Source organism: Hyaena hyaena, unplaced genomic scaffold, assembly GCF_003009895.1.
Source record: "Hyaena hyaena isolate Hyena2069 unplaced genomic scaffold, ASM300989v1 scaffold_31, whole genome shotgun sequence".
NCBI classification, from domain to species: domain Eukaryota; kingdom Metazoa; phylum Chordata; class Mammalia; order Carnivora; family Hyaenidae; genus Hyaena; species Hyaena hyaena.
In genome coordinates, this window is record NW_024080664.1 from 134,653 (window position 1) to 160,113 (window position 25,461).

At 52.0% G+C, this 25,461-nt stretch overlaps 1 protein-coding gene across 7 annotated transcripts; it reads right to left on the bottom strand.

The window, feature by feature from the left end:
- Positions 1–511: 511 nt before the first annotated feature.
- On the bottom strand, positions 512–21,681 carry ING5 (inhibitor of growth family member 5). Of its 7 annotated transcripts, none has more exons than XR_005527770.1 (9): positions 19,767–20,181; positions 19,350–19,421; positions 16,456–16,622; positions 15,753–15,864; positions 15,494–15,587; positions 5,767–5,902; positions 5,626–5,687; positions 3,075–3,882; positions 512–2,676 (listed from the first exon to the last, which is right to left on the bottom strand). XR_005527770.1 is itself a non-coding variant. In XM_039228616.1 (9 exons), coding segments are annotated over exons 1-8 (690 nt in total). In that variant the 5' UTR covers positions 19,813–20,181; the 3' UTR covers positions 512–3,882; positions 4,668–4,699. The 7 variants fall into 7 exon arrangements, 4 of the variants coding, with proteins under 4 accessions (XP_039084547.1, XP_039084546.1, XP_039084545.1 ...); XR_005527768.1 differs by having other exon boundaries at positions 2,773–3,882; XR_005527769.1 differs by having other exon boundaries at positions 512–1,866; positions 2,476–3,882.
- Between the last annotated feature and the right edge of the window lie 3,780 nt (positions 21,682–25,461).

The following is a 25,461-nucleotide window of genomic DNA, read 5'->3' on the forward strand; positions in this document are numbered from 1 at the left end:
GCCCGACGCGGGGCTCGAACCCACGAACCGCGAGATCATGACCTAAGCGAAAGTCGACGCTTAACCGACTAAGCCACCCAGGCGCCCCTACACTGACATTTCTTGTGAGCTTAGGGACCAGCTTCTGACACTACGTAAGAGCTGAGGCCCAGGGTCCTTCCTGGGCCTGTGTACAGGGAAACTCCTCTGCTCCCATTCACTGCATGTCCCCTTTCAAGTTCCATGGAGGAGGGGTGCCAGGGGTTAGGGAGGGAGCTCAGTCAGTTGAGCATCCCAACTTTGGGTCAGGTCATGATCTCATAGTTTATGAGCTCAAGCCCCACATCAGGCTCTGCACTGACACCATGGAGTCTACTTGGGATTCTCCCTCTCTCCCCCCCCCCCCCCCCCCCCCCACCTGCTCACGCTCTCTGTCTCAAAAAGAAAAAAAAATTCCACAGAGGATACACTTACCTTCTCTGGCCACGACATAGAAGTTTTCACATTTCCTGGAATGACCCATTCTTAAATGTTTGTTCCAAAAAATACTTTATTTATTAAACAATATATCCATAATCTATAACATGATCCAAAAATACAGATATACATCTTTACATTATTTAATAAAAAGATTTACAATATCATCTTTCCTTTACAAAGGGAACATAGATAATTCCTTGAAAATAAAACGTAACATTCATGTTAAAGCTGTGTCATCTTTTTGGATGAAATGTGGTCAAAGTGAACCCCATAAAATACATGGGTAGAAAGAAAGAAACTTCATAGACTCCTCTCCTGCGTGAGAACGATTTTCTTAGGCTTCCTGTTTTAAAACTCCTCTCAGCACAGGTATTGAGGACCAGCCACGGCTCACTAGCAATTGAGGAAAACCTGCAGTCTCCAAGGCCCATGGTTAAGTGTCTGGATCCCGGCTCCGGCCACACGGGGGAGCTGCTCTTCGGACAGTGTTCGTGCTGGGGGCCGTCTCTGGGCACAGCCGCCAGCCACAAGTCAGAAGGCAGAGTGCCATGCGGGTGCCTGGGACAGGACTGGCACCCAGCTGCCCGGTGTCCCCATGCATCCCGCCAAGCCCCCAGCATCACTGTGCACATGGCTGTGTCTTCAGCATTTGCTGCCCTGGGCAGACTCGAAGCCACCAGGCTCCTGTGACCCTGGCCAGTCCCATTTCATATCCACTTGCCCAGGGACCCCAGCCTGCACGATGGGGACAGTCACCCCAGCCAGCAGCTCCCCTGGCACGGCCATAGACTGGGGGAGGGGCAGTTCAGGTTATAAGTGCAGCCAGTGTCCTCCTGTGGGAAAACAAGAGGCTGTCTGTCGAGCTGCTGACTGATAACCTAGCACTAACAACGAGGGACGTGCAGGTTCTCCTCTGAATAAGGTACTCCTTCCCTCACACACGAACCCCACAGCCGTGGAGGGCCCGCACCCTTGGCTCAGATACAGCTGCGAGAGGGACCACTGGGCCCAGCCCACACCCCCCTCAACCCAAGGAACAGGGCTCTGCAGCCCCGTCTGGGTCCAATCCGGCACCTGGCCGGCAGATGGGGGTCTGGTGGGAATCACCCCCAGACGACAGTGGGCGGCTGGCTCCCCCGGAGCAGTGCTCAGCTGCTGCGTGGGCGCCAGCCATCCCTGCAAGGCCAGGGCCAGGGCCAGGGCCAGGGCCAGGCGGGGTGGCAGAACATTCTTCCCGAAGCCAAGCGCCACTCTTGAGTGTCCTCCTGACTTGCAGACGGTGTGCACGGCTGGGAAGGGCAACTGATCGGTCTCGACCCAAACAGCATTCCAGGCAATCTTTCTATTCCGCTCACATCTTCCGTTTTCTCCAGAGCTAAACACGTTGTTTTGGAGGTACTAACATAACTGACAACAGTGAACACCAGAAACAGAGAGGCACGGAAACCGGAAAAGAAGTGGTCGGCACCGGGCTGTGACACAGTGACAGCAGAGACACCGTCCGACTGCACACGAGCTCCGCACACAGTCGGCCGTCTCTCCCGTGATGTGCTCGAGGCCCCAGAGAGCAGGCGACGGGCGAGCCAGACCCGCCATCCACCTGCATCCGTCATCACCCGCCGTCCCGTGATGGCAACGGCCGCAAGTGTTCTGAGAGGCAGTGCAAATATTAAACTAGCTTCCAGAAAGTCATCACACACTCACTGTACTTACCTACCCTCTCCACAAACACTGGTAAAAGAGTGAAGCAAACAATTTCCCACAATTTATTCCCCACGATCTTTAAACACCTGTGTTAACAAAAAGCTAAGTTCCTAAATACAGACGCGCTGCAGTTTTGGCTGCAGCGGAGACTGAGGGGCTCGTGCCGGCCGGTGCTCATCCTGAAGCCCCCGCCCTTGCTCTCGGAGCAGCAGGGAGGCACAGGTTCCGGGAAAGTCTGGAAGGCCCGGGGACCCCCTACCCTAACCACGCAGCCCGGGGCGCATGCGCCGAACCAACCCCACCTGCAGTCACCTGGAAGCGAGCCCCGGTCTCGGCACGTCGGTTGCAGGCTGACCCGCCGAGAGCACGACGCAGGTCCCGGCTGGACCCTCGCTGCGAGGCTAACACTCAGAGCTCACAGACCGAGGACGAGCTGAGCTGGCGGGAAGCAGCCCGTGCACGACACGGCGGCCCGAGGCTCTCTCTGCAGCATCTCCTGTCCCGGCTGAAATACTAGAAAACAGGGGGACACGTGAGGTAAACAGGCCATCAGAGGAAGCAGGGCGGCGTTCCAGAAGGCCTCCTTGTAAAGAGGAGACCCTCGTTCACCTGGGAATGTCCCGTCTCCACTCTGCCTCCTGCGTTTCTTCTCACGCCTCCAGGACAGAGACGGGCTCTTCTGAGTGGGTGCTAGGGGGTCTCGGGGTGCACGGAAGCTCCCAGAAGTCACACCGCGCACCACCACAGGTACGCTCCTCCCCCACCGACTACCAACACGACGGTTTGCAGCTGGTCTGGCAGAGTTCAGGGAAAAGCGCTCCCGTTTCCCGGCCTCACTCCAGAACCGCCGCGGCACAGGGACTCCGGGTAGCCTCACAGAACTGTGGTCCCCTCGGGCGTGAGCCGCTTACCAGTGTGCAACACGGCAGGTTCAAACTCCGCCCGTGGCAGACGCAGCTCGCCTCGTGTACACACAGAGCTGTTAGATAATCTCAGCTTCACAGTAAAAACACCAGGAGTCCCGGAGACACGGCACAGCAGCCGTCTGACAGGCGTCTTCGGGCTGCTCCCGGGGAGGCCAGCCCGTCTGCTGATGCAGAGCTGCTCACTCCAGAAGGGAAAGCCCTCACGGAGGGAAGTGGGAGCCCAGACGAAAAGGCAGTGCACGGCGAGTGGGCCCTCCTGCTCCGGGGACGCCCCCACCCGTCCCAGGCAGGTCACCGAGACACAGAGGACGCCTTCCAGCGACGCCTCGCCAGCTTCCACGCACACGCGCCTCGGCGGGGACAGACGTGCTTACAGTGGCGCCCGGGGACAGTCGGACCACACGGGCTCATACCCCAGCTGCAGAGCGACGGCAGTGCGGCGGGCAGGAAGGGCCCCCGTGCAGCCGCCCACAGAAGGCTTGGCCACTCGGTGGACCTGCCACGCTCGGGGCCGGGGCCCGTACGAGAAGTCTCGAGAATGAAGTCACTGTGGCAAGTCCCCATAAGATCGCTCCTCATGCAAACAGGGCTCAGGTGGATTCTTGTTTGTCTTAGGAAATGTTCAGAATTACAACTGGCCGCTGAGTCATTAAATATCATTCAAAACAAGGTAGTTTTAAAATGAAGAGAAAATATTGCAACACGAAGGAAGGAATATATTAACTCGCTCTTCTCATCCGGGCACCAGCCTTACTTCTTCTTCCTCCTCTCCTGAACGCACCGGGGACAGAACCTGAGGAGAGAGGCGTGGTGATCGGGCCTGTGCGTGCAGAGGCCCGCCCCCCACCCTCGGGGCCTCCAGGGACAGTGGCCGCGTCACGGCAACCGCGCCGGGAGACAGCGCGAACCGCAGAGCGTGTGGCTCTCCCACAGGACGCCCCCCACAAGGAGAGACCCCCAGCAAGTCACTGTAGCAGCACGTGTTTCCGAGGTGACAGAAACGAGTCAACGAGCAAGACTGTACGAATGAATGCTCCTCTCGATCTAGTTAACTGGTCCTCCCTGTGACAAAGCGGCCGCCGGGGATCAAAGCAGAGGCGACCCCACAGTCACACCGGCAGACCAAGTGCGGCAGAGGAAGAAACGGCACACTCGAGCAGGGTGGGCAGGCCGAGAGGGCCCTGGACCCCACGTGATTAGCGAGTGCTCCCTGGGGACCCGGGGGAAGCAGGCTCCGCGCCCCCGACAGCGGGGCTTGCTCCCGGGCACTCCTGGACCGCGGCAGCTGCTGGTGACGCCGGGTGACCTTCCAGCTGCCTTCCACCTCGGACCCTCCTGAACTCCCAGTGCCCAGGCGGCTAGCTTGCATGTGACTGAGCCCCGCTCCCCCCAGCCCCCGGCTGCTCAGTTCCCCAGTGTCTGGTCGGTGCCAGTGAGCGGGCACTGAGCGCGGCACCGCCCCTTCCCCCCCCCCCCCCCCCCCCCCCCCCGCCCCAGAGGAAGCAAAGCTCCACCAGCAAACGTGCTCACATGCAGGCTCATGCCGCAAGAACATGTCAGTCAGAGCTGAAATCTTACTTAACAGGGAGGAAGCCTGAACACTTTGTGATTCTGGAAAGACCCCAGAGAAACCCCGAGTTAGACAGCAAGGTGGAGCCCCACCTGCCTCCCCGACTCTGCACACGGCGCATGGACCCTCCCAGAGGCAAAACCATCTTCCAACGCCCACTGACTCTTCCACCCAGAAGTTCTACCAACAGCTCGAACCCATGTCTGAACCTGAATCACGTCTCCCTGCCTCGCAGCCCCCCACCTGGGTGCCCGGGCCCCAGCTGTAACTCACGGTCAAGGGCCCAAGCAGTCACTGCTCAGGCTCCCTAAGGTGACCCGGCAGGTGCCGGGACACACGTGGGAGCAGACATGTGAGCACCCCCTCAGCCACCGCCCGCTGAGCCCCAGGACAGCACAGCCTGTCCTCTGGATGGTCTGCCATCCCCTCCGTCCACACACGCGCAAACACAGAGGACAATCTCCAAGACCTCATTCTAGAACAGAGATCCATTCTACGCACAGGTAAATAAAACCTGGTTTTTACTTAAAGAACTCTCAGGAACGACACCGAAGCCGCCAGCAAACACAAGGATGGGGGAGAGAGAGTGCCCGAGCGCCCCGCACTCCGTCCCAGTTGAACACGAGCCCTGCGGCAGGTGGCTGGCCTCTGCCCAGGTTCAGATTTAATACTTGTGCTCTCTGCCTTTTCCCAAAACTCCGCAGGGGAAGAGCTCCTCGTTTCACATTTTCTACCTCAATCAAAAGCATCAGAATAGCTGTTCCTTAGAAGAATAACAAGCTAGGGGCATTATGTGAACACCGTGAGAGACCAGACCCAGGCGAGGTGTGCAGACGTCCCTCTACCAGCTCAGCCCCAGGAAGCAGGACCCCAGCCCGGCGAGCTCACGGCCACAGCCGGTCCTGGTGGGGGCAGCACCCAGGACGCCCCGCGGGCAGGGAGAGGCCGAGCAGCGCCCATACTGACCATTTTCCTTTGGGTTTCGTGGTCAGATCCACGCAGGCGAAGTGAAACCACTCGATAGGACACTGCAAGGCAGAGGACAGAGCCGCAGTCAGGATTCCGTGCCCCCCCAGCCCCCGCCCCGTGCACGGCGCCCTCACTCACGTCCGGGTTGTCGCAGCCTATCATCTCCCCGTAGGACACCTGGTGGCACAGGCAGTAGGTGGGCTCATTTGGGTCCACAGGCATGTCCAGCACGTCAGACGGGTGCACGGACAGGATGGTGTCAGTGAACTCAGACCTGCGGGGAAACCACAACAGTGAGCAGCAGGTGTGGGGGGAGAAGGGACTGGCCCCTTGGTACCGGACGAGATGGGCATGAAGGCACCCCAAGGGCCTGAGGGGGAGCACTTACTACACAGCACTGGGATGTGGCCCCACTCGGGGGTCATGAGTCCTTCACTGTCTCCTCCCTCCCACCTGCTTCCTGGGCTCCCCCCCACCTCTTAGGGGCCCTCTCCCCTGGGGGCAGGCAAACAGCCCTACTCACCAGCCACCAGCAGACGACACCTGAGAATCCCAGGCCCCAACCCAACCCAGCACACCAGGCACCAGACCTCCACCCCACACATGCTCCCAGTGCCTTCACCCTTAACCCGAGAACCCCCAGCTGCCCTCCCCACCCCTGAAGCAGCAGGTATCAGGAGCCCCTGCAGTCCCTAGCTGCCCACTCCCTGATCACGGTCCGCGTCACCCACCCCCATGAAGTGGGCCTAGAGCCCCCTGTCCCCGCGGCTCCCTCGGTCACTAACCAGAGGCCCGGCCAGAGCCCAGCCTGCCTGTGCTTCCCTCCAAGCCAGCTGCCCACAGCTCTGCAGCCAGGAGGTGAGGGAGCTGAGCGAGGAGGGCTGGGGGTTCAGGCTTCTACGTGTTTCGGGAGCTTTCAAACAAATAACCAGCTACAGGGTTCCTATTAGCACAGAAAGGCAACCTTCCCTATCTCACCCTGCAGAATCTAGAACACACACGTAATTCAAGTGTATACCTGCTAAGGAAACACCGTAAGTTCATACCAGGAACCTGGGGCCGGGGACGCTGAGAAGCTGTGACAGACCACAAAATTTAAACACACTGACAAGGAGAAGTCTGATTCCCAAAGGCAATCGCCGTTCCCCTTTCGCCCACATGCCTGTCTACAGACCCTCAGTGCCTCTGCCATCAGATACCCAGGGCTGACCACGCGCCACACTGCCCCTTGCAGAGAGCGCTATCCTCCGTCCCAGCCCCCACACCAGACAGGGGCGTCCTCTGACCCAGCACCACGCAGAGAGCCCTGTCCTCAGCGCCAGCCCCCACCCCCCGCTGTGGTGCTGCCTCCCACCTGAGTGCTGCCCAAGGGCTCCAAGGTCTGTCTGAGCCTCTTCCCTTTATAAGTGCTCTGTCTCTGGGGACAGACAGGACTCCCTCTACTTATCTGAAGTGAGAAAGCATCACAAACTGTGCCCTGTCCACACGCTTCTATCAAGCAACTCTCCAGACTAGAGTGTGGGTTCCTGTCTGCCACCAAACCTCCACTTCCCACCTGGCCCCTGGCCCCGTGCCTAACCGCCTGCTAGATCGTGTCCTACCCCCAGTGGGGCCTCCTCCCCGGAGACTCACCTGGAGATCAGTGCCCACCTGCCTCGGGGTCACCCCCAGACACCCCCAGGGCACGCGCCTTCCATGTGCCAACCGCGCTTCGCCTGCCTGTGCGCTCTGCTTGTGAAGCTTGACGGAACTCCCACACCACGAGCCACCACCTGACCTGAGCTCCTGTCCCCCAGGTTCAAGGGCACCACCCAACCAGCGAGGAGGCCCGGGGTCGCCCCTGGATCCCACCTGAGGGGGCTCTGTGGTGGGAGGAGGGAGGGGTGCCAGGAGGTCCTGGGCTGGAGACCCCGTTTCAGCCGTGCCGGCCACCTCACTCCGACCCTGCCGGGCACGAGAGGGGTCCTCCAAGCTAATTTCCCTGGACGCTGCAGGCACCCCTCACCAGGCACTGCCAGGGATCCCCTCCCGTGCCTGAAGCTCCGACCGCCCAGTGTGCTTGCCAAGCACGAGTCAGAGCCAGACTTCAGGACAGGCCCAGCGCCCCTCGCACACCTCTGCTCGAGCAGTCCTCTGGCCTGTCCCGACCTCCATACAGAGCCCCTCCAGGGGGGCCGCGGAAAAGGGATTCGCAGAGAAGGGCCGCGCCGAGCTGGACCCGCCAAGGTGCTCTACACACATCACCATCCGACGCTCCCTTCTCGCCCGCAGCCAGCCCGGCATAAAGGCCAGCGGCCGCCTCCTCAGCGCCGTCAGACAGCAGTCAGCCACGTGCACACCGTCACGACTCCGCTCGGGGGAAATGCCGCATGCCCGGCCACCTCCAGTGTGCCCACACAGGTGATGCTAAGATGTGTGTCACTGGGAGGGCTGAGGCACAGCCAGGCAGGCGTCCTGCAAGGGAGGCTCTAACCGCGCCTGAGAGCGCGAGGGACCCGTGGGGAAGAGGCTGATGAGAGCACCCGCTGGCTCCAGAAAAGGCCACCGTGCCTCTGGATTCAGAGCAGCACGGAGCGGGACGACTCAGAACCCTGCTGCTACAGGTCAAAGGACAAATCCAACAAGTCGCTAAAACCACATTTTACGGACACTGGAAAGCTGTGGAGTGACAAGGCCCAGACGCCCTAGGCCCAAGGGAAGGGCAGTGGCCGAGCGGGCAGGCCACTCGTGTCCCGGCCTTAGCCAAGGGCCGGCTGCCCTCTGAGGGCCACACACGGCCACCGACATTTGAGACCCCTATACGCAGGGCAGCTGTGACCCCAGTCATCACCGACCCTGGGGGCTACGCAGAGGCTGCCGAGCGGCGGAAAGGCTGAGCGGAAAGGCTGTCATGTTCTCAGGGATGGGCCGACCTCCTCCTCCACACCTGCGCCAACCACAGGAGCGACACAGGCAGGAGACGAGAAGGGAAAGCCAGAATGGCGACTACCACACGGGAGCCTTTCAGGAAGGAGAAATAAGCCCTGGGGAGGGTCCTCCGTCATGAGGCCTCTGACATCAGAGGGGACGGGGGACAGGTAGAGGGGCCCCCGGACTCCACCCTGCTCAGTTTGCCTGAACTAAAAGCAAAATAAGCTCTTTCTGGGGAACGGCAGAAATCTCACTCTCCAGGCTCCCCTTATACCTAAAGTCAGACGGACAAAACACTACAGGGCGGGAAAGAGAGCAGGAAACCTGGGCAAAAATCAGAAGAAAACCTAACAGAAGCAGAGCCACAAATGACTGGATGTGCAAATCTGCAGACAAGGGCTTGAAGTGGCGATTACAAGGAAAACCTGAATAACGTGAATGCCAACAGGGACACTGTCCAAAGAGGAACTAACATCTATTTTAAAAAAGGAATCAAACGGGTGCTGGAGACTGGAAAGCGACAACACACAAGAGGTCACGCTGCGGGGCCCACCCACGCGGAGGCAACCCGGCCTGACCGCTCACATGCCAGTCAGTCACGAAGAGACCCGCCATGGCCCAGGCCCCTTCCGTCCCGTGTCCCCGGCCTAAACTCGAGAACATGGCACCAGCGAGGGCACACGCGGAACTGTGCTCCCGGCTGGAGAGCGAGCAAATCCACGGACACGGGAGAGTGCTGAGTGAAGAGGTGCTCAGTCAGCCAAAGAGAGACTCTAGGAAACGCTGGGAGCCAGTCTGGGCTCCTCAGAAGGAAAACTGTGGAACAAGGAAAAGGATGGAGAAAAACTCTCACGTGAGGGAGACTACAGGGCTCATCCAACAGAGAAAAGAAACCTTCCATTTCTGACAGCAGGCACCGAACGCGACCCCCACCGTGAACAGGGAGAAAACTGGACGGAAGACGCAACAGCTGCTCAGCACAGGGCAGGCGCCCAGGACGGCGGCCCGGGGGAGAGGGTAACTGAGGCGAGCCTGCAATCGTGTCGGCTTCCTGCTGGAGGCACTTCCCACACTCCGGTCCACCAAGAGGAAACCCACACGCAGTATGGCGGTCTAGACCTGAGGGAAAGACCACAGTCCCAGGAGGCCAGGCTGCTGGAACCCGGCAGCAGGGTGCTAGAAAGGAAGAAGCTAAGAGGACGTACTCCCGAAATCTGCAAAGGGACCCCTTTAAGTTTTCAGCAAAAAACTTAAGCTGTGCACAGGTGAGAATCCAGGAATCCAGGCAGAGGGCAGGGGCGCTGTGAGCTGAACACAGCAGAGCTCACACACACGCCCCACACACGCGCTCCACACAGCCAGCAAGCAGAGGCCTTGAGAAACACAACAGCGCTCAGCTCCGAAGGGAACCCTGAGGGCTTATACCTCAGCAGTATGGCTCAACCAAGCCTACAGTAAGGCTACCCTAACCTACAGGGCAGCGGTCTGTTTCTGTAAATAAAGTTTTATTGAAACACAGCCACATCACACAGCTACGTATTTTCTGTGGGTGCTTTTGACATAAAACAGCAGAACTGACTATTCACGACAGACAATATGGTCTATAAGCCTAAAATGTTTACTATCTGGCCCTTTAAGGAAAAAGGGTGTCTGGAGCACCTGAGTGGCTCAGTCGGTTAAGCGTCCGACTTCCGCTGAGGTCATGATCTCACAGTGTGTGGGTTCAAGCCCCATGTCAGGATCTGTGTGCTGACAGCCCAGAGCCTGGAGCTGCTTCAGATTCTGTGTCTCCCTCTCTCTCTGCCCCTTCCCTGCTTGCACTCTCTCTCAGATAAAATAAAAAAACAAACATTAAGGAAAAAGGGTTTTGTTTTGTGTTTTTTTTTTTTACAAAGGTTAAATACAAGCCTGCAAAGGATCAAGTTGATCCAAGAGTGATTAAACTACTGACCAAAAAGTTAGAAAATAAAATAAGTTCAATACCTGTTAAATAAAGTCAACAAAATCCAGACACTCAACAATATAGCATTCACACTGTCCCACATCCCATAAAGAAATCACTAGATGTGTGAAGAAGCAGGAAAATGTGACTTTAACCAGGAGAAAAATTAGTCCATAGAAACAGACCTGCCAAACTACTCAAATAATATGCCTCATATACAGAAAGCTTTCTGTACCTCAATCATACCTTAGTAAGTTGGGGTTATTTTTAAGCATTGTTTTTATTTTTTCATTTTAGAGAGAAAGAGCACAAGCAGAGGAGAAGGGCAGAAGGGGAGAGAGAGAACCTTGAGCAGGCTCTACTCTCAGTATGGAGCCCAACACGGGGCTCGATCCCAACACTGACACCATGACCTGAGCTGAAATCCAGAGTCAGGCGCTCACCTGACTGAGCCACTCAGGTATCCAAATGAATAGGTTTTTCAAAAAAGAAAGAAATGTCCTTGGAAATGACAGAATCTTAAAAGAAGGTCTTTTTAAAAAAAATCTAAGTGCATATGTTAAAAGAGATAAAGAGAAACAAATGTAATATGAGAACTATTAACTAGTATTAAAAGTAAATACATTGTAAACAGAACTTCTTTACCAAAAAAACCTCTTAAGTGAAAAACTGACTAAAAGAAACTAGGATTAAGTTAGGTGGCAAGGAAGAAAAGACCTGAAGATAAAGTAATAGAAACTATCCAAACAGAAGCACAGGAAGAAAAATGCTGGCGCGGCTCCCCCCCAAAACATGAGCAGAGCCTCAGTGAATTATAGGAAAATATCAAGCTAACATACATGTAATTGGAGTTCCATAAAAAGCCAAAAGGGAAGCAGAAAAACTATCTTAAGAATGTCTGAAAAATTTTCCAAATTTCCTACAAACTACAAACCAACAGTTAGTTCCAAGAAGCTTTCAATGAGCTCCAAGCCGAATATACACAAAAAATCCACACCAGACAGATCATAATTAAGTTGGTAAAAATCAAACTGCTGAATGAAAATCTTAGAAGCGACAAAAATAAAGCCATGTACATATAAAAGATCACTAATTTCTCATCAGAATCAATGCAAGATGGAGGACAATGGGGAAATAACTATCTTTAGTGCTGGGGGAAAAAAGTCAACCTAAAATTCTGTATCCAACAAAATATCCTTCAAAAAAGGAAATAAAATAGACATTTTCAGAGAAGAAATTTTTGAGAAAACTCCTCACCATCAGCAGACCCACAGTGTAAAACAATGTGAAAGGAAGTTCTTTATATGGGAGAGAAATGACAACAGATGAAAACCTTCATGTGTGTAAAGAAATACAGGCAGTGGAAATGGTACGTACGTGGAATGACAATAAAACTTTCTTGTGTTTTATAATTTGTTTAATATGATTAATGGTTTAGACCTAAAGTAATAAAAACAATATGTTGTGAGGACATCATGTGTAGAAGCCAAACTTTCAATCACAGCACAGAAGACAAGAGGAAAAGTACTTGTGTGGGTTCTTACATTAGACATGAAATAGTGTAATATCACTGAGTGTGGACACACTAAAACAGTCCTTAAAATAGAATACCAAAAAATGTACTCAAAAAATATATATATGGGGCGCCTGGGTGACTCAGTCAGTTGAGCGTGTGACTTCAGCTCAGGTCATGAACTTGCAGCCCACGTTGAGGTCTGTGCTGACAGCGCAGAGCCTGGCGCCTGCTTCGGATTCTGTCTCCCTCTCCCACCCTCTGTTCCTCCTCTGATTGCACTCTGTCTCCCTCTTTCTCAAAAATAAACAAAGACTTTAAAAAGTTTTTTCAAAACACACAATCTAAAAGAAGACATTAAACTAAGAGCACAAGTGTACAACTACCAGCAAGAAAGTTTATTCAAATCCAATCATACTGGTGAGAATGTTAAATCTGAGCACTCTAAATACTGCAATGAAAAGGGAGAGAGTGTCAGACTGGATTAAAGGAAAAAAAAAAAGCAAGACTCAACTTTGCTGCCTTCAAGAAACTCACTGTAGGGCACCCGGGCGGCTAAGTTGGTTGAGCGTCCAACTCTTCATTTCAGCTCAGGTCCCGATCTCATAGTTCATGAGATCAAGCCCCATGTTGTGCTCTGCGCTGACTGTGCGGAACCTGCTTGGGATATTCTCTCTCTCTCTCTGTCCCTCCCCTGCTCATGCTCTGTCTCTAAATAAATAAACTTAAAAAAACTCTAAAAAAAAGCATTAATATGTTGAAAGAAAAATAATGAGAAAGGAAAAAGATACAACATGTGAAAACTCAGCGTAAGACAACTGGAGTGACTATCTGATCATGCAGACGTCAAAATAAAGAATACTGCAAGGGAAAAAGAAAGAAAAAAATTTCATAACAATGAGTCAGTTATTTTTAGAAAAACCTAAATGCATATGTACCAACAAAAAAGAGTTTCAAAATATGTGAAGCAAAATTTGACAGAAGAAACAAACAAACCCACAGCCTGAGTGAGAGATTGTAGATGTCTCTCTCAGTGATTCATCAAGCAAGTAAACAGAGGGTCAGGAAGGACACAGAAGACCAAGATAACCACCAACCAAGCTACAGAACATGCCGCCACCGATAGAAAACATGACATTCTTGTCAAGAGCATACGTGACACACAGCAAGACAGGACAATAAACCGTAACACAAGTCTTCATCGACTCCAGAGAAGTTCAGCTATACAGTGTTCTCTGATCACAGCAGAAATAAATAAGAAACTGAAATCACAAAGTTATCTTTTGGGATTTGGAAAATCCCAAATTACTTAGAAGCTGAGAACATACCTTAACATAAACTATAAGTCAAAAAAAAAAATCACAAAGGAAAGTTTAAAATATTTTGAATGAAATAAAAATAAAAATATAACATACCCAAATTTATGGGATATGCTAAAACGGTAATTAGATTGTAGTTACAAAAACTTATAGCTTTAAATACTTATATTAGAAAAGGAAAGTATGAAAATCATTGATCTTAGTTATTTCTACCTTAAAAAGCCAGAAAAAGAAACGTAAATCCAAGTGGCAGGAAAGAAAAAATAAAAACATGAGCAGAAATCAATGAAACAGAAAACAAACAATAGATAAAATATAAAAATCAATGAACCATGAAGCACCTGGATGGCGCAGTCAGTTAAACATCTGATTCTTGATTTCGGCTCAGGTCACAATCTCACGTTTGTGAGATCAAGCCCCACAACAGGCTCTGCACTGACATCACAGAGCCTGCTTGGGATTCTCTCCCACTCTTTCTCTGCTGCTCCCTCGCTTGCACTCTCTCTCTCCAAATAAGTAAATAAAACATAAAAAAAAAATCAATGAAACCAAAAGCTAATTCTCTGAAAAGATCAAGACAAAATGAGAGAAGACATAAATCATCAATATTAGGTCTGAAAGAGGAATCATCAGTACAAATCCTACAAGAGAAAAACAATCTTGTAATATTATGCCCAACTTGATGTCAATAAATCTGACAACCTAGATGAAACAACCGATTCCTTGAAAGACACAGATAACCAAAACTGACTCAAGATGAAATAGAAAGGTTGAATAGTCCAAAATTTTAAAGAAACTGAATATAGCATCAAACTGTAAATTTAAAATAAAAACATTTTATTGTGTATAAATCATTCCTTAATAAAGTTAAAGGAAAAAAATAATAAAGCCCCAGTGTGGCTCAGTCGGTTAAGTATCCGACTTCCGCTTGGGTCATGATCTCGCAGTTCGTGGGTTCAAGCCTGCTTTGAATACTCTGTCTCCCTGTCTTTCTGCCCCTCCCTCACTCATGTTCGCTTTCTCAAAAATAAACATTTAAAAAGTAATAATAAAAATAAATTAAAGGAAAAAAAAGCAAGATTTTAGCATCCAGGAGTGCACACATGGGGGACAGGACTACAAAGAATGGAAATAAACACCACATAACTCTGGGTCGTGTGTACTTGGGGCAGAGGGAGGAGGTTATGGCTTCTAGGGAGCACATGAGAGCACTTTTGGCCAAGGTCAATCACTGACCAGGATGCACCTCAGAGTAATTCATTAAACTACCTGGTTGCTCTGCACTTATTAACTGCAAGATTGTATTTGGGGCTTAAGATAAAATTATAAACAGAACTGGGGCGCCTGGGTGGCTCAGGCGGTTAAGCATCCGACTTCAGCTCAGGTCATGATCTCATGGTTTGTGGGTTCGAACCCCACATCGGGCTCTGTGCTGACAGCTCAGAGCCTGGAGCCTGTTTCAGATTCTGTGTCTCCCTCTCTCTCTGACCCTCCCCTGCTCACGCTGTCTCATCTCTCTCTCTCAGAAATAAATAAAAAAACATTTAAAAAAATAAACAGAACCAAAACTTCTCCCATTTTTTGTCAAGAATGGACTCTCCTGAGATCTCCCCGTAACTGTCAGAACCATCGCCCCAGAAGCCAGTCAGCACTTTACCATTTTCTGAGTCTAAAGTAACTTCTGTGAAGCAAATACAATACCAGTGAGGGGGTGGGGGAGAATGTTTTAAATGAAATATGCCGAAGTTCAAGGTAAATGACATATATGTTTAATAAATACAGTCGTGCAACTTCATAATGAATGTATCCAAAATATATACTTGTACATAAAACAACGAACAGCTGTATATTTAGCTCCTGAAGTGCAGCTTGGCCTGAAATGCCAGTAGATGTTACACGTCACTCAAGAGGCACGACACACAGTGGCTCAGAGCGTGGGTTCTGCAGTCAGATCGCCCCGTGCACACCCAGCTGCCCGCACACCAGCCATAACACCTCGGCAGTCACTCTGCCCGGGAGCCTCGTCGGGCCCGGCACACGGGGGCAGGCGGAACCACACCCACAGCAGGCATGCAGGGGGCACCTCCTTGCTGTTAGCGGCCACTGGTGTTCTGGATGCTACGTAAACACTAACACTAAATAACCTTCTGGGAGAAAGAGACAAGGAAAAGAGCCTCTCACCCTCCTTTATGCTTCTTTTTCTTTGGAGTGTCTTCTTCTGAGGTCCTCCTGCCACGACCTCGGGAGCCTCTTTTCTCTTTCTGACCCCGACCTTCTGAAAGACAATACAAACCCCAATCATCTCCAGAATTCACTAAAGCAGGGTCAGATTTACTCAAATGTGATATTTACCAAAATGTTCCTAATACACTCATCAGACAAAATTCTTCAAAATTCTATACATAACAGTAACAAAATAAAGAAAAATTAACAGACTTGCTTTTTAACCCTCGTCCTCCAGAGCTTTCAAAGTCGCTGCCCTCCATCTTGTCCTTCAGGTCGGCCTCGAAGCGCGCCAGGTCCGCGTCGAGCCTGCGGATGTGTTTATCCACCTACGGAAAAGGATGCTCACGAGTCTTACTTAAAAATGAACGCAGGCACCTCAGGAATCACAAACACACTGGAAACCAACCAGGACGAACTTTCTTGGCCTTCAACTGAGTCTTCAGTTAACAGAGCGCTATAGAACAAGGCCCGCTATCTCAGAGCTTATGCTGGACTCCTTGTCCCCACGTGTTCTCACACCTCAGCAGAGTAATGTCCGTTCGTGGAGGCAGACAATAATGAGACACGGGACCGTGAAGTACAATGGAATGGGGGCAAAGACATAAAAATCTGCGGAACGTACAGATTTTCACAGAAAATGCCTCCAATGCCTTAGGTATTTCGACCAAGACATTAGAAAGAAGAGAGAGAAGCCAATGGGGTGGAAGTGCGGGGATAAGCAGGCACCTGCCCCACAGACGGGCCCACAGAGACTGCCGGGACTTGACAAGGAGCCAGCGGGCTCACAACACTCAGCCAGTGCCACATGCCACAGTCCAAGAGGCGGACTCCCCAGGGCACCCACGGGGTGCCTTCCTACAGAACAGGGCAGGGCTTGCCCTCCCCACCCCTCCCTGGCCCCCGCCCCCGCTCCTCACCATCTCGTAGGTCTGCATGGCCAGCTGCACCTTATCGTCGCTGTACTCCTTACACTTGCTGTAGGCGCTCTGGATCTTCTGCAGGTGCTCCACGCGCTGGTCTGGGGACAGCGTCTTCACGGTGGAGATATACTCCGCGGCCAAGATGTCGATCTCTGCTTTCTTATCTGATAGGGAAACAGGGGTAAAGCTAGTCTCTGCACGTGGCTCCAGAACAAGGAAAGCTCAGCAGCCAGTTCCAGTAAGAGGTGGTGGACCGAACCCCAAAGCACGGCTGATGGGCGCACGTTGCGCACCGCCTTCTGCAGGCAGCCTGGCGCTAGGCGACACGCAGATGCCACAGCCTAGGCAGCATACTCAGGAAGTGACGGCGCACAGCCACCATCCCAGCCTCTCTGACTCTCAACACCCCTGTCTGAGTAACAACTTGTGTGCTCACTCAGCTACGACCTGCCTACCACCCTTAAGTCCACACCCGAAAAGATTTAGGATTCACAAGGGGGAACGTCCATGAAAGCAGAAAACAGGAAACAAGGCAAATGTGCGACCTACAGTAAGATGGATCAATGAGCCGTGGTCCAATCACACAGAGTGCTACCGGCACCAAAAAGCACAGCTGCCACACACAGTAACACGGATTAATCCCACTAAAGGTGGCACCGAGCAAGAAGAGCCAGACACAAAGGACAACATACTGTGAGATTCCGCTCACAGTCAGGGGCGGACTGATACAACTGTGAACTCTCCGGTTTAGGGAGATGAGAAAACTACTGTTGCAGGGGAAACCTGGGGTATGGGGCCCCTGGGGGGAGGGGTAGCATGCTCAGCAGGGTTACACGCGCCCCAGGCTCCAGAGGTTCCAATTCTCCATCTAGGTAGACGTTCACAAGGTGGTATTTGTTAGGCAATTTACAAACGTATGCTTATTTCTGAATGTAAATGCCATTTTTCACAATAAAAGAAGTCTCTGTATTTGCTAGTCAAGAGACTGTACTTCAGTGAAAAACCACAGCTATTCTGATCTTACAAAACACATGCCAGACACAATGAATGAAAAGTCACCCGAAACCAAATACGTTGCCACAAAACACAAAACCTCAAGGACAAAAATGGCAGCCCAGAGGCTGCTAAACAGTAAAAGGGAAAAAAAACTCCACAGGTATAAAGGATGAAGAACCCAAATGGCATCACATTTCTCAAGGGCAATGTGGAAGCTGGGACACAAAGCGGCAGTGCCGTCCACATTCTGAGGGAAAATGACTGTCAATCTGGAATTCTATACCCAGCCAAACTGTTCATCAGATAGGAGACCAGAACAAACACACTTTCAGACATACAATGCTCTAAGAAATCTACCTTCCCGTGTACCTTTTCCGGGAAACTACTGCAGGAAAGGCTCCAATACGTCACGGCAGCAGCCGGACAGAGGGTGTTTACAACAAAGCACTAGGGGTCCTACATCGAAGACGAGCAGAGGCAGAGCCTGCACAGCAAGCCTAGAAACAACCAGCCCAGGCAGAGCCCGCAGGACAGGAGGCCCCAGGGGAAAAATCTGCGTCTGGAGAGCAAACTCAGAGCGGGCAGATAACCTGGGGCAGCGGACGCACAGAAAATTTGGAACATGTATGGAATGTGGAAAACAAAGCAATGATGAACTCCAAGAAAAACAAATTCTTCAAAAGAAGTCACACAAACAGAGCATGTAACGTGGCTCAGCTGCAAACCGCCTACACAAGAGTCCTGAAGGAAACACCATCCCTGTGGTACCACAGATTCAGATTCTAACCCACTACACCAGGAGACGGGGGAGGGCGGAGTGCAGGGGCTGGGCAGGTGCAACTGGGGAAGGGAACTTTCATATTCCACAATGACGGAGTAAAGCCCAAACCAAAAGGGAGACAAAGGAAGAAATAGCAAAAATATAACGTTTTGAAACAAGGAGTTAAATACCAGAATGTAAGAAAGTACTATCTGTTTAAATTCTATATACACAGTTTAAAAATAAAAAATAATTTTTTAACATTTTATTTTATCTTTCTGGGAGGGGGGAAGGGCAGAGAGAGAGGGAGACAGAGGATCCACGCTAACAGCAGAGCCCGATGCAGGGCTCAAACACTTGAACCGTGAGATGATGACCTGAGCTGAAGTTGGACACCCAATGACTGAGCCACTCCAGAGCCCCGAGAAACAGTAAATCTTTGAAAGGAAAGGAAAGATGACAAACATTCTGATTACAACGAATGGATGATGGTTATAAAAATGACACAGAAAGGAACACCTGGGCAGCTCAGTCAAGTAAGCATCTGATTCTTGATTTTAGCTCAGGTCGTGATCTCAGTTTGTGAGTTCAACCTCCCCCCACCCCCCCGCATCAGGCTCCGTGCTGGCAATGCAGAGTCCTCTTGGGATTCTCTCTCCCTCTCTTTCTGCCCTTCCCCCACTTGCCCACGTGAACTCTCTCTCTAAATAAATAATTTTTTAAACGCTATATGAAGATACACTGAAATCTAAGAAACTAAGTCTAATTTTTTAAATATTTTATTTATATTTGAGAGAGAGACAGAGCATGAGCGGGAGAGGGGCAGAGAGAGGGAGACAATCCAAAGCAGGCTCCAGGCTCTAAGCTGTCAGCAGAGCCCGACAAGGGGCTTAAACTAACGAACCGTGAGATCATGACCTGAGCCAAAGTAGGACGCTTACCTGGCTGAGACCCCCATGTGCTCCTAAGTCTAATTTTAAACTGTCAGCACACAATAGATGCCATGCACCGCCCAAAGCCTTAGGCGAGGCTGCCTGGGTCCCCTGGAAGACTGGTGCCACCCCAGTGTGTCTCGGAGCCCCCTCTCCCCTGCTGTCAGAGGGTACCGCGGCTGCACTGAAAGGCCAGGACGCACCTTCTGTCCTCTGGTCCAGCTCTCGCATGAGCTGGAAGTTCCTCTGCAGTTCACATGGAAGGTTCTCGATACCTGGAACACAGAGACATGTACGTCTCAGTAGCAAGACAAAATCTGCCTTCCAGACTTTGTACCTAAAATCTACAAATAATAAGCTCACATTGTTTCCTGTTTCTGTTAGGATTTGAGGAGAAGGATTAAGGTGTCTTTTTGGGGTAACAGGTACCAAACACAGACTTCAGATGTCGTCGGAAGCTGGAGAAATTAGAGGGGCTTATCCAGGAGCTGCGAGCAGAGGCGGGGTAGGGGTCTGTGTATTTGTCCACCCCACAGCCCCCAGCCACTCCTCCCCTCTCAATACCCCATCACGGTAAGACCAAAACCCTGGGGTCTCTTTTGTTCATCCCCCCGCTTTACCGTGAAGCCCCGTGCATGGGGTAGAACGTCGAGCAAGGTCGGACATGGTTTCTCCAGGCTACATGATACACCAGGCACTGACCACAGCGCTACCAAGCACCTGAAAGGGGGCTGCTACTACCACTGAGGCACTGAATTCTTCACTGGCTCAAGTTTAATAACTTTCAAATTAAACAGATCGTGTGGACAGCACGGCTGGAGGGCCCACCCCACACCGCTCTCCCCTGTGCACTGCTGTCCTCCAACTCCAGGCCAACCTTCCAGCCCGGCTCCTGCACAGCCCCGACAGACCCCTAGCTAGCGCCTGTGCCAGTCTAACCCCCGACTCTCCCCAGTTGATAGCGATCGCTGTAGAGCCAAATTTGGTCATTACAAAGCTGCTCCCTAAAGCTGCCCAGCTCTGCCAGAGATCGACACAAACTCCCTCCACAGCCTCGAGGCTCACCACACCCTCCCACGGACCTCCCTGCTCTGTCGTACCCTGGGCTCCGTGGGACTGTGCCACCTCAGTGCTCTAGCGACCTGCTGGGCTCCTTCATGCCCCTCCTTTGGTGTGCACTTTTTAAAAAATCCATCCGCCCCGTGTGAAAGTAAGTTCCAGAAAAAGGAGACCGAGGCTGCTTCCCCGGCACACAAGCGAGTAGGCATGTCCATCCTGAGCCGTCACACCGGTGCCCCCTGCTTGATGGAACTCAAGATCCTCAAACTCTCCTCATGGGGCCCACTGGGAAGGTACCAGGACTGAGAAGAGCAAGCCACAGCGCCCCCAGGCGGATGTGTCGGCACCGTGGTTCTGTAGAAAGTGCATGGAAGAGCTTCCCCTCCAGGGTGCACGCCTCCCCCCCCACCTCCAATCGCTCAGGCTTGGCCTGTCTGGTGGGCCACCGTCTCCCCCAGAGCAGAGATTTTCCTCCTGACAGAGCTGCAGGGGGGTTCCCAAGCATCCAGGTACCAGGGACCCCGTACACTCCCGCTGCAATACAGCTCTCCAGCCTTCCCCACCAGCCCCTCCTCCCAACGCCATCCCCTAGCCAGAGCCAGACCAGCAAGAGTGCATGACCTTGACAAGCTACTTAGCCTCTGCGGCCTGCGTTTCCCCATCTGTGAAATGAGGGAAACAACCATCTGCTCAGGAGTTCTCCGGAGGCTCCACCCTGTGCTACATGTGGACAAAAGCGTCTCACAGACCTCAGCCCACGGTGACGATCACTGCCCTGAACACCTGCAAGTCCTCCCCCCAACCCCGTCCCCGGCCAAGCAGAAACGCAGGCACACGAGGACACTCCAGCCAGTATCGTCTCCCCCAACTCCCAGATCACTGCACAAACAGGCACAGCACCTCGGCCGGGGGCCCCGTCCCCCAGTCCCCACCTCCAGCCCAGGCCCAGTCCAGCACCCTAGGGGACAGCAGCTCGACCACCTGCCACACGGCGCGGTGGGGGCGGGGCCTGGGCTTGGAGCGCGGCCGAGTCAGCGGAGCGGGTCGGGAAGGGCGGAGCGGGGCCAGGCCGGGAGGGCGGGTACGCCACTGAGGCCAGGGGCGGGGCCTAGCCGGGAAGGGCGGGGCAGTGGCACGCAAGCCCCGCCCCGCGCCAGCCGGTCCCGCCCCTCCGTGACGCACCTGGAATTGGCGCGGCCGTGACGGTGGGACCCTGCGCCGCGCCCCCCGCGCGCACCTCCTCGCGGCCCCGCCCCGCCCCGCGCGCGTCCCCGCGGCCCCGCCGACTCCAGACCTCCCCCGCCGCCCCCACGAGCCTTCGGGGTCCGCACGCAGAGCCTGGTGTCCGTGGGGAACCGTGAGGGGGGGTACTCTGTGCGGGCGCCGGGCTCGGGGGCCGCGAGGGACGCTTACTGTCCAGATAGTGCTCCAAGTACATGGCGGTCGCCATCTTCGTCCGCGGCCGCCCTCTAGGTCTGCGCGGGCGGGCGGTGCCGCGAGGGGCGGAGGCGGGGCCGGCGCGTTCACTATTAATGAGCCCCGAGTGCTGATTGGCCTTCGGGTCGGGGGTGGGGTGGCATCTGAGCACGCCCCTTAGCTTCCGGTCGGCAGGCTGCGCGCGGCGCCGCCCAAGAGCGGGGTCTGGTCTCAGCGCCCGGCGCCGCAGGGGTCCCGGCCAGGAGGCGGGGTCGGGGGCGCCAAACACTCTGGACGCCTGACCTTGTCCGCGGGGCCGCGGACCTCCGGGTCCCCGCCCCCACCCTGGCGGCCGCGCGGGCGCAAAGCAGGTGCGGGCGGGGTGTGACCGGCGTGGTCCGGCGAGCGCGCGCGGAGTCCCCCCGGCGTAGGGCTGGGCGGCGGGCGACGCACGTGCAGGTGGAACGCGGGCGCCCTAGTCGGCGGCCGGGGAGATGGGGCCTGGGCCCCGGAGGTTCCAGGGTGCACTCCCCGACCCGGGGAGCTCGACATTCAGGGTGCACGTATAAACATTTAGCCCCCTTCGTGACTCTCCCCTAAACATGTCAAATACCAACGAATTTCCATGTTATGTTCGAGGAAATAATTCAAACCGTACAGGAATTTCGAGTTTCCCCACCTCCTAAGGGTACAGATCTCTGCCTTGTTCACCTTTGAATCTGAATATTAGCAGATTGGGTGCATCCTTTTTGGTCCCCTTTCAGTGCTTGATGAGAGAATGCACATAATTGCATACTACTGACCTTTTTTGTTTTAAAAGCCCTTTTTAAAAACTATATAGACGTTTAGAGTAGTTTTAAGTTTACAGGAAAATAGAAGAAAGAGTTCCTATATACCTTTTACCCTTAAACACACACACACGTGCATATACGCACAGTCCCATTATAAACATTTTGTATTCCTGTGGTACATCTATTACAACTAATGGGGGCCTGAGTGGCTCAGTCGGTTAAGTATCAGACTTCAGCTCAGGTCATAATCTTCTCGTTCCTGAGTTCAAGCCCAGGGGTTGGATTCTGTGCTGTCAATGCAAAGCTCGCTTCAGATCCTGCCTCTCTCTCTCTCTGCCTCTGTCTCTGTCAAAAATAAACTTAAAACAAAATTAAATAATACAGATACATTATTATTAAATAAAGTCCGTAGTTAACATTAGGGTTCACTCTGGATGATTGCACATTCCATAGGTTTTGACAAATGTATAATGTCGTGTATATTGTAGAGAATTGTTTCTCCGCCCTAAAAATCCTGTGCTCCACCTTTCCATCCCTCTCCCCACTCCCCATAATCCCTAGCAAACACTGATCTTAAACTGCATGGTTTTCCCTTTTCCAAAATGTCATATAGTTGGAATCACACAGTATGTAGCCTTTTCAGATTGGCTTCTTTCACTTAACAACATGCATTGAAGTTTAATCCATGCTTTGTTTAATGTTTATTTATTTTTGAGAGAGAGACAGTGTGAGGGAGGGGCAGAGAGAGAGGGAGACAAAATCCGAAGCAGGCTCCAGGCTCTGAGCTGTCATCACAGAGCCCGATGTGGAGCTCAAACTCATAAAACATGAAATCATGACCAGAGCAGAAGTCAGACGCTTAACTGACAGAACCACCCAGGCGCCCCACCTCCATGCTTTTTTGTGGTTTGATAGCTCGTTTTTTCTTAATACTGAGTAAAATCTCATTGTCTGGGTGTACCATACGTAACCCATTCACCTATTGAAGAATATCTTGGTTGCTTCCAAGTTTTTGCAATTATGAATGAAGCTAGTATAATCACTTGTTTACAGGTTGCTGTGTGGACATGTTTTCAATTCCCTTCTTTAAATACAAGAAGTGTAAGATTGGTAGGAAACCACTAAACTGTCTTCCAAGGTGGCCATATCATTTTGCATTTCCACCAGCAATGAATGACAGAGCATTCTCGTTGCCCCATATAGTCTTCCAGATTTTTGCCATTCTAACAGGTGTGCAGAGACATTTATTTGCAGTTCCCTAATGACATAGGATTTTGAGCACCTTTTCACATGTATATTTGCCATCTGTATATCTTCTTTGGTGAGGTGTCTGTTCATAACTTTTGCCCATTTTTAAAGTTGGGCTGTTGGTTTTCTTATTGGTGAATCATACTATCCATTTTTCTACTATTTACATTTCTAACTTAATACTCTTCACAAACATCTGGCCATGTTTTACTCAATTCTTCATTCTGTTGACTAGATATATTTCACTGCATTGGTGTACCACATCTTAACAATAGATGAATAATATTTTGATTGTTTTAAATTTTTCATCACCATAAATAACACCCTGGTGAGCACTTACTCATATTGCTGTACGTATCTGTGTGTTCCAGTGACTAAAGTACCTGAAAACAATGGCTTAAAGGAACTTATCACTCATAATTTTTATGAGTCACACACTGGAGCAAGGCTCAGCAGGTGATTCTTTTGTTCCATGGGATACTGCAGAGATCACTGGGGTGCTGGCTGGAAAGTGGAATTCAACTGGCATTATGGACCAGGGCGCTTACATGGGACCTCTCCAGCATAGCTGTCTGACGTGACAGTACTTTGCACATGGCCACGCGGGCTTCCTGAGATCTCAAGTAGAAGCTGCAGTACTTGTGAATGCTCTCGGTGGCCCCAAGACACCTCACTACATTTTATTGGTCAAACAAATCGTGGGGATCAACTCGGATTTAAGGGGAGGGGACTTAGATCCACCAGTCACTGGGAAGAGTAGCAAGGGCCACAGACATCTCTAACTTACACGCTGTCCTATTAGCCCCTTAGGATAAATTCTTAGAAATGGAATTGCTAGCTCAAAAAATATTGCATGTTCTTTTTTTAAAAGTTTTTTTTATGTTTTATTTATTTCTGAAAGAAACAGCATGAGCAGGGGAAGGTCAGAGAGAGAGGGAGACACATAATATGAAACAGGCTCCAGGCTCTGAGCTGTCAGCACAGAGCCTGATGCAGGGCTGTTACCCATGAACTGTGACATCATGACTCAGCCAAAGTCAGACGCTTAACTGACTGAGCCACCCAGGTGCCCCGAGCTATTGAATGTTCTAAGTGCTGATACTTCTAAATGAATGGCCCAAGGAAAAAATAATACCAACTGACACTAAGTACGTTTCTACACTTTTGTCAATCCTAAATTTTGTCAGACCTTTTTTGTTTGTTTGTTTGTTTATTGAGAGGGAGAGAGAGCATGTGCAAGCTGGGGAGGGGCAGAGAGGATCCAAAGCAGGCTCGGCACTGACAGCAGAGAGCCCAATGTGAGGCTTGAACTCAGGAGCTGAGAGATCATGAGCTGAGCATGATCTGAGCTGAAGCCTGATGCTTAACCAACTGAGCCACCCAGGCGCCCCCGTCAGGCTTTTGTCTTTACTAACATGATAGAAAAAAAAGATCCAAAAAAGCGACCAGTGTTTTCATTTGTATTTCTTTATGTGCAGCTAAACATATTTTTCCACATCCACCAGCTATTTGTAATTCTATCATTTGATGCCCCTTACCCACCATCTCTGAGGAAGCTGATCTTCATGCCTTCATCTAAAAAAAAAAAATCATTAAAGTGTAATGGCCCTTTATGTATCAGATATTAAGATAACTTCTTGGGGCGCCTGGGTGGCTCACTTGGTTAAGTGTCCAACTTCAGCCCAGGTCATGATCTCATGGCTTATGGGTTTGAGACCCACGTCTGACTCTGTGCTGATAGCTCAGACCCTGGAGCCTGCTTTGGATTGTGTCTCCCTCTATCTCTGCCCCCTCCCCACCG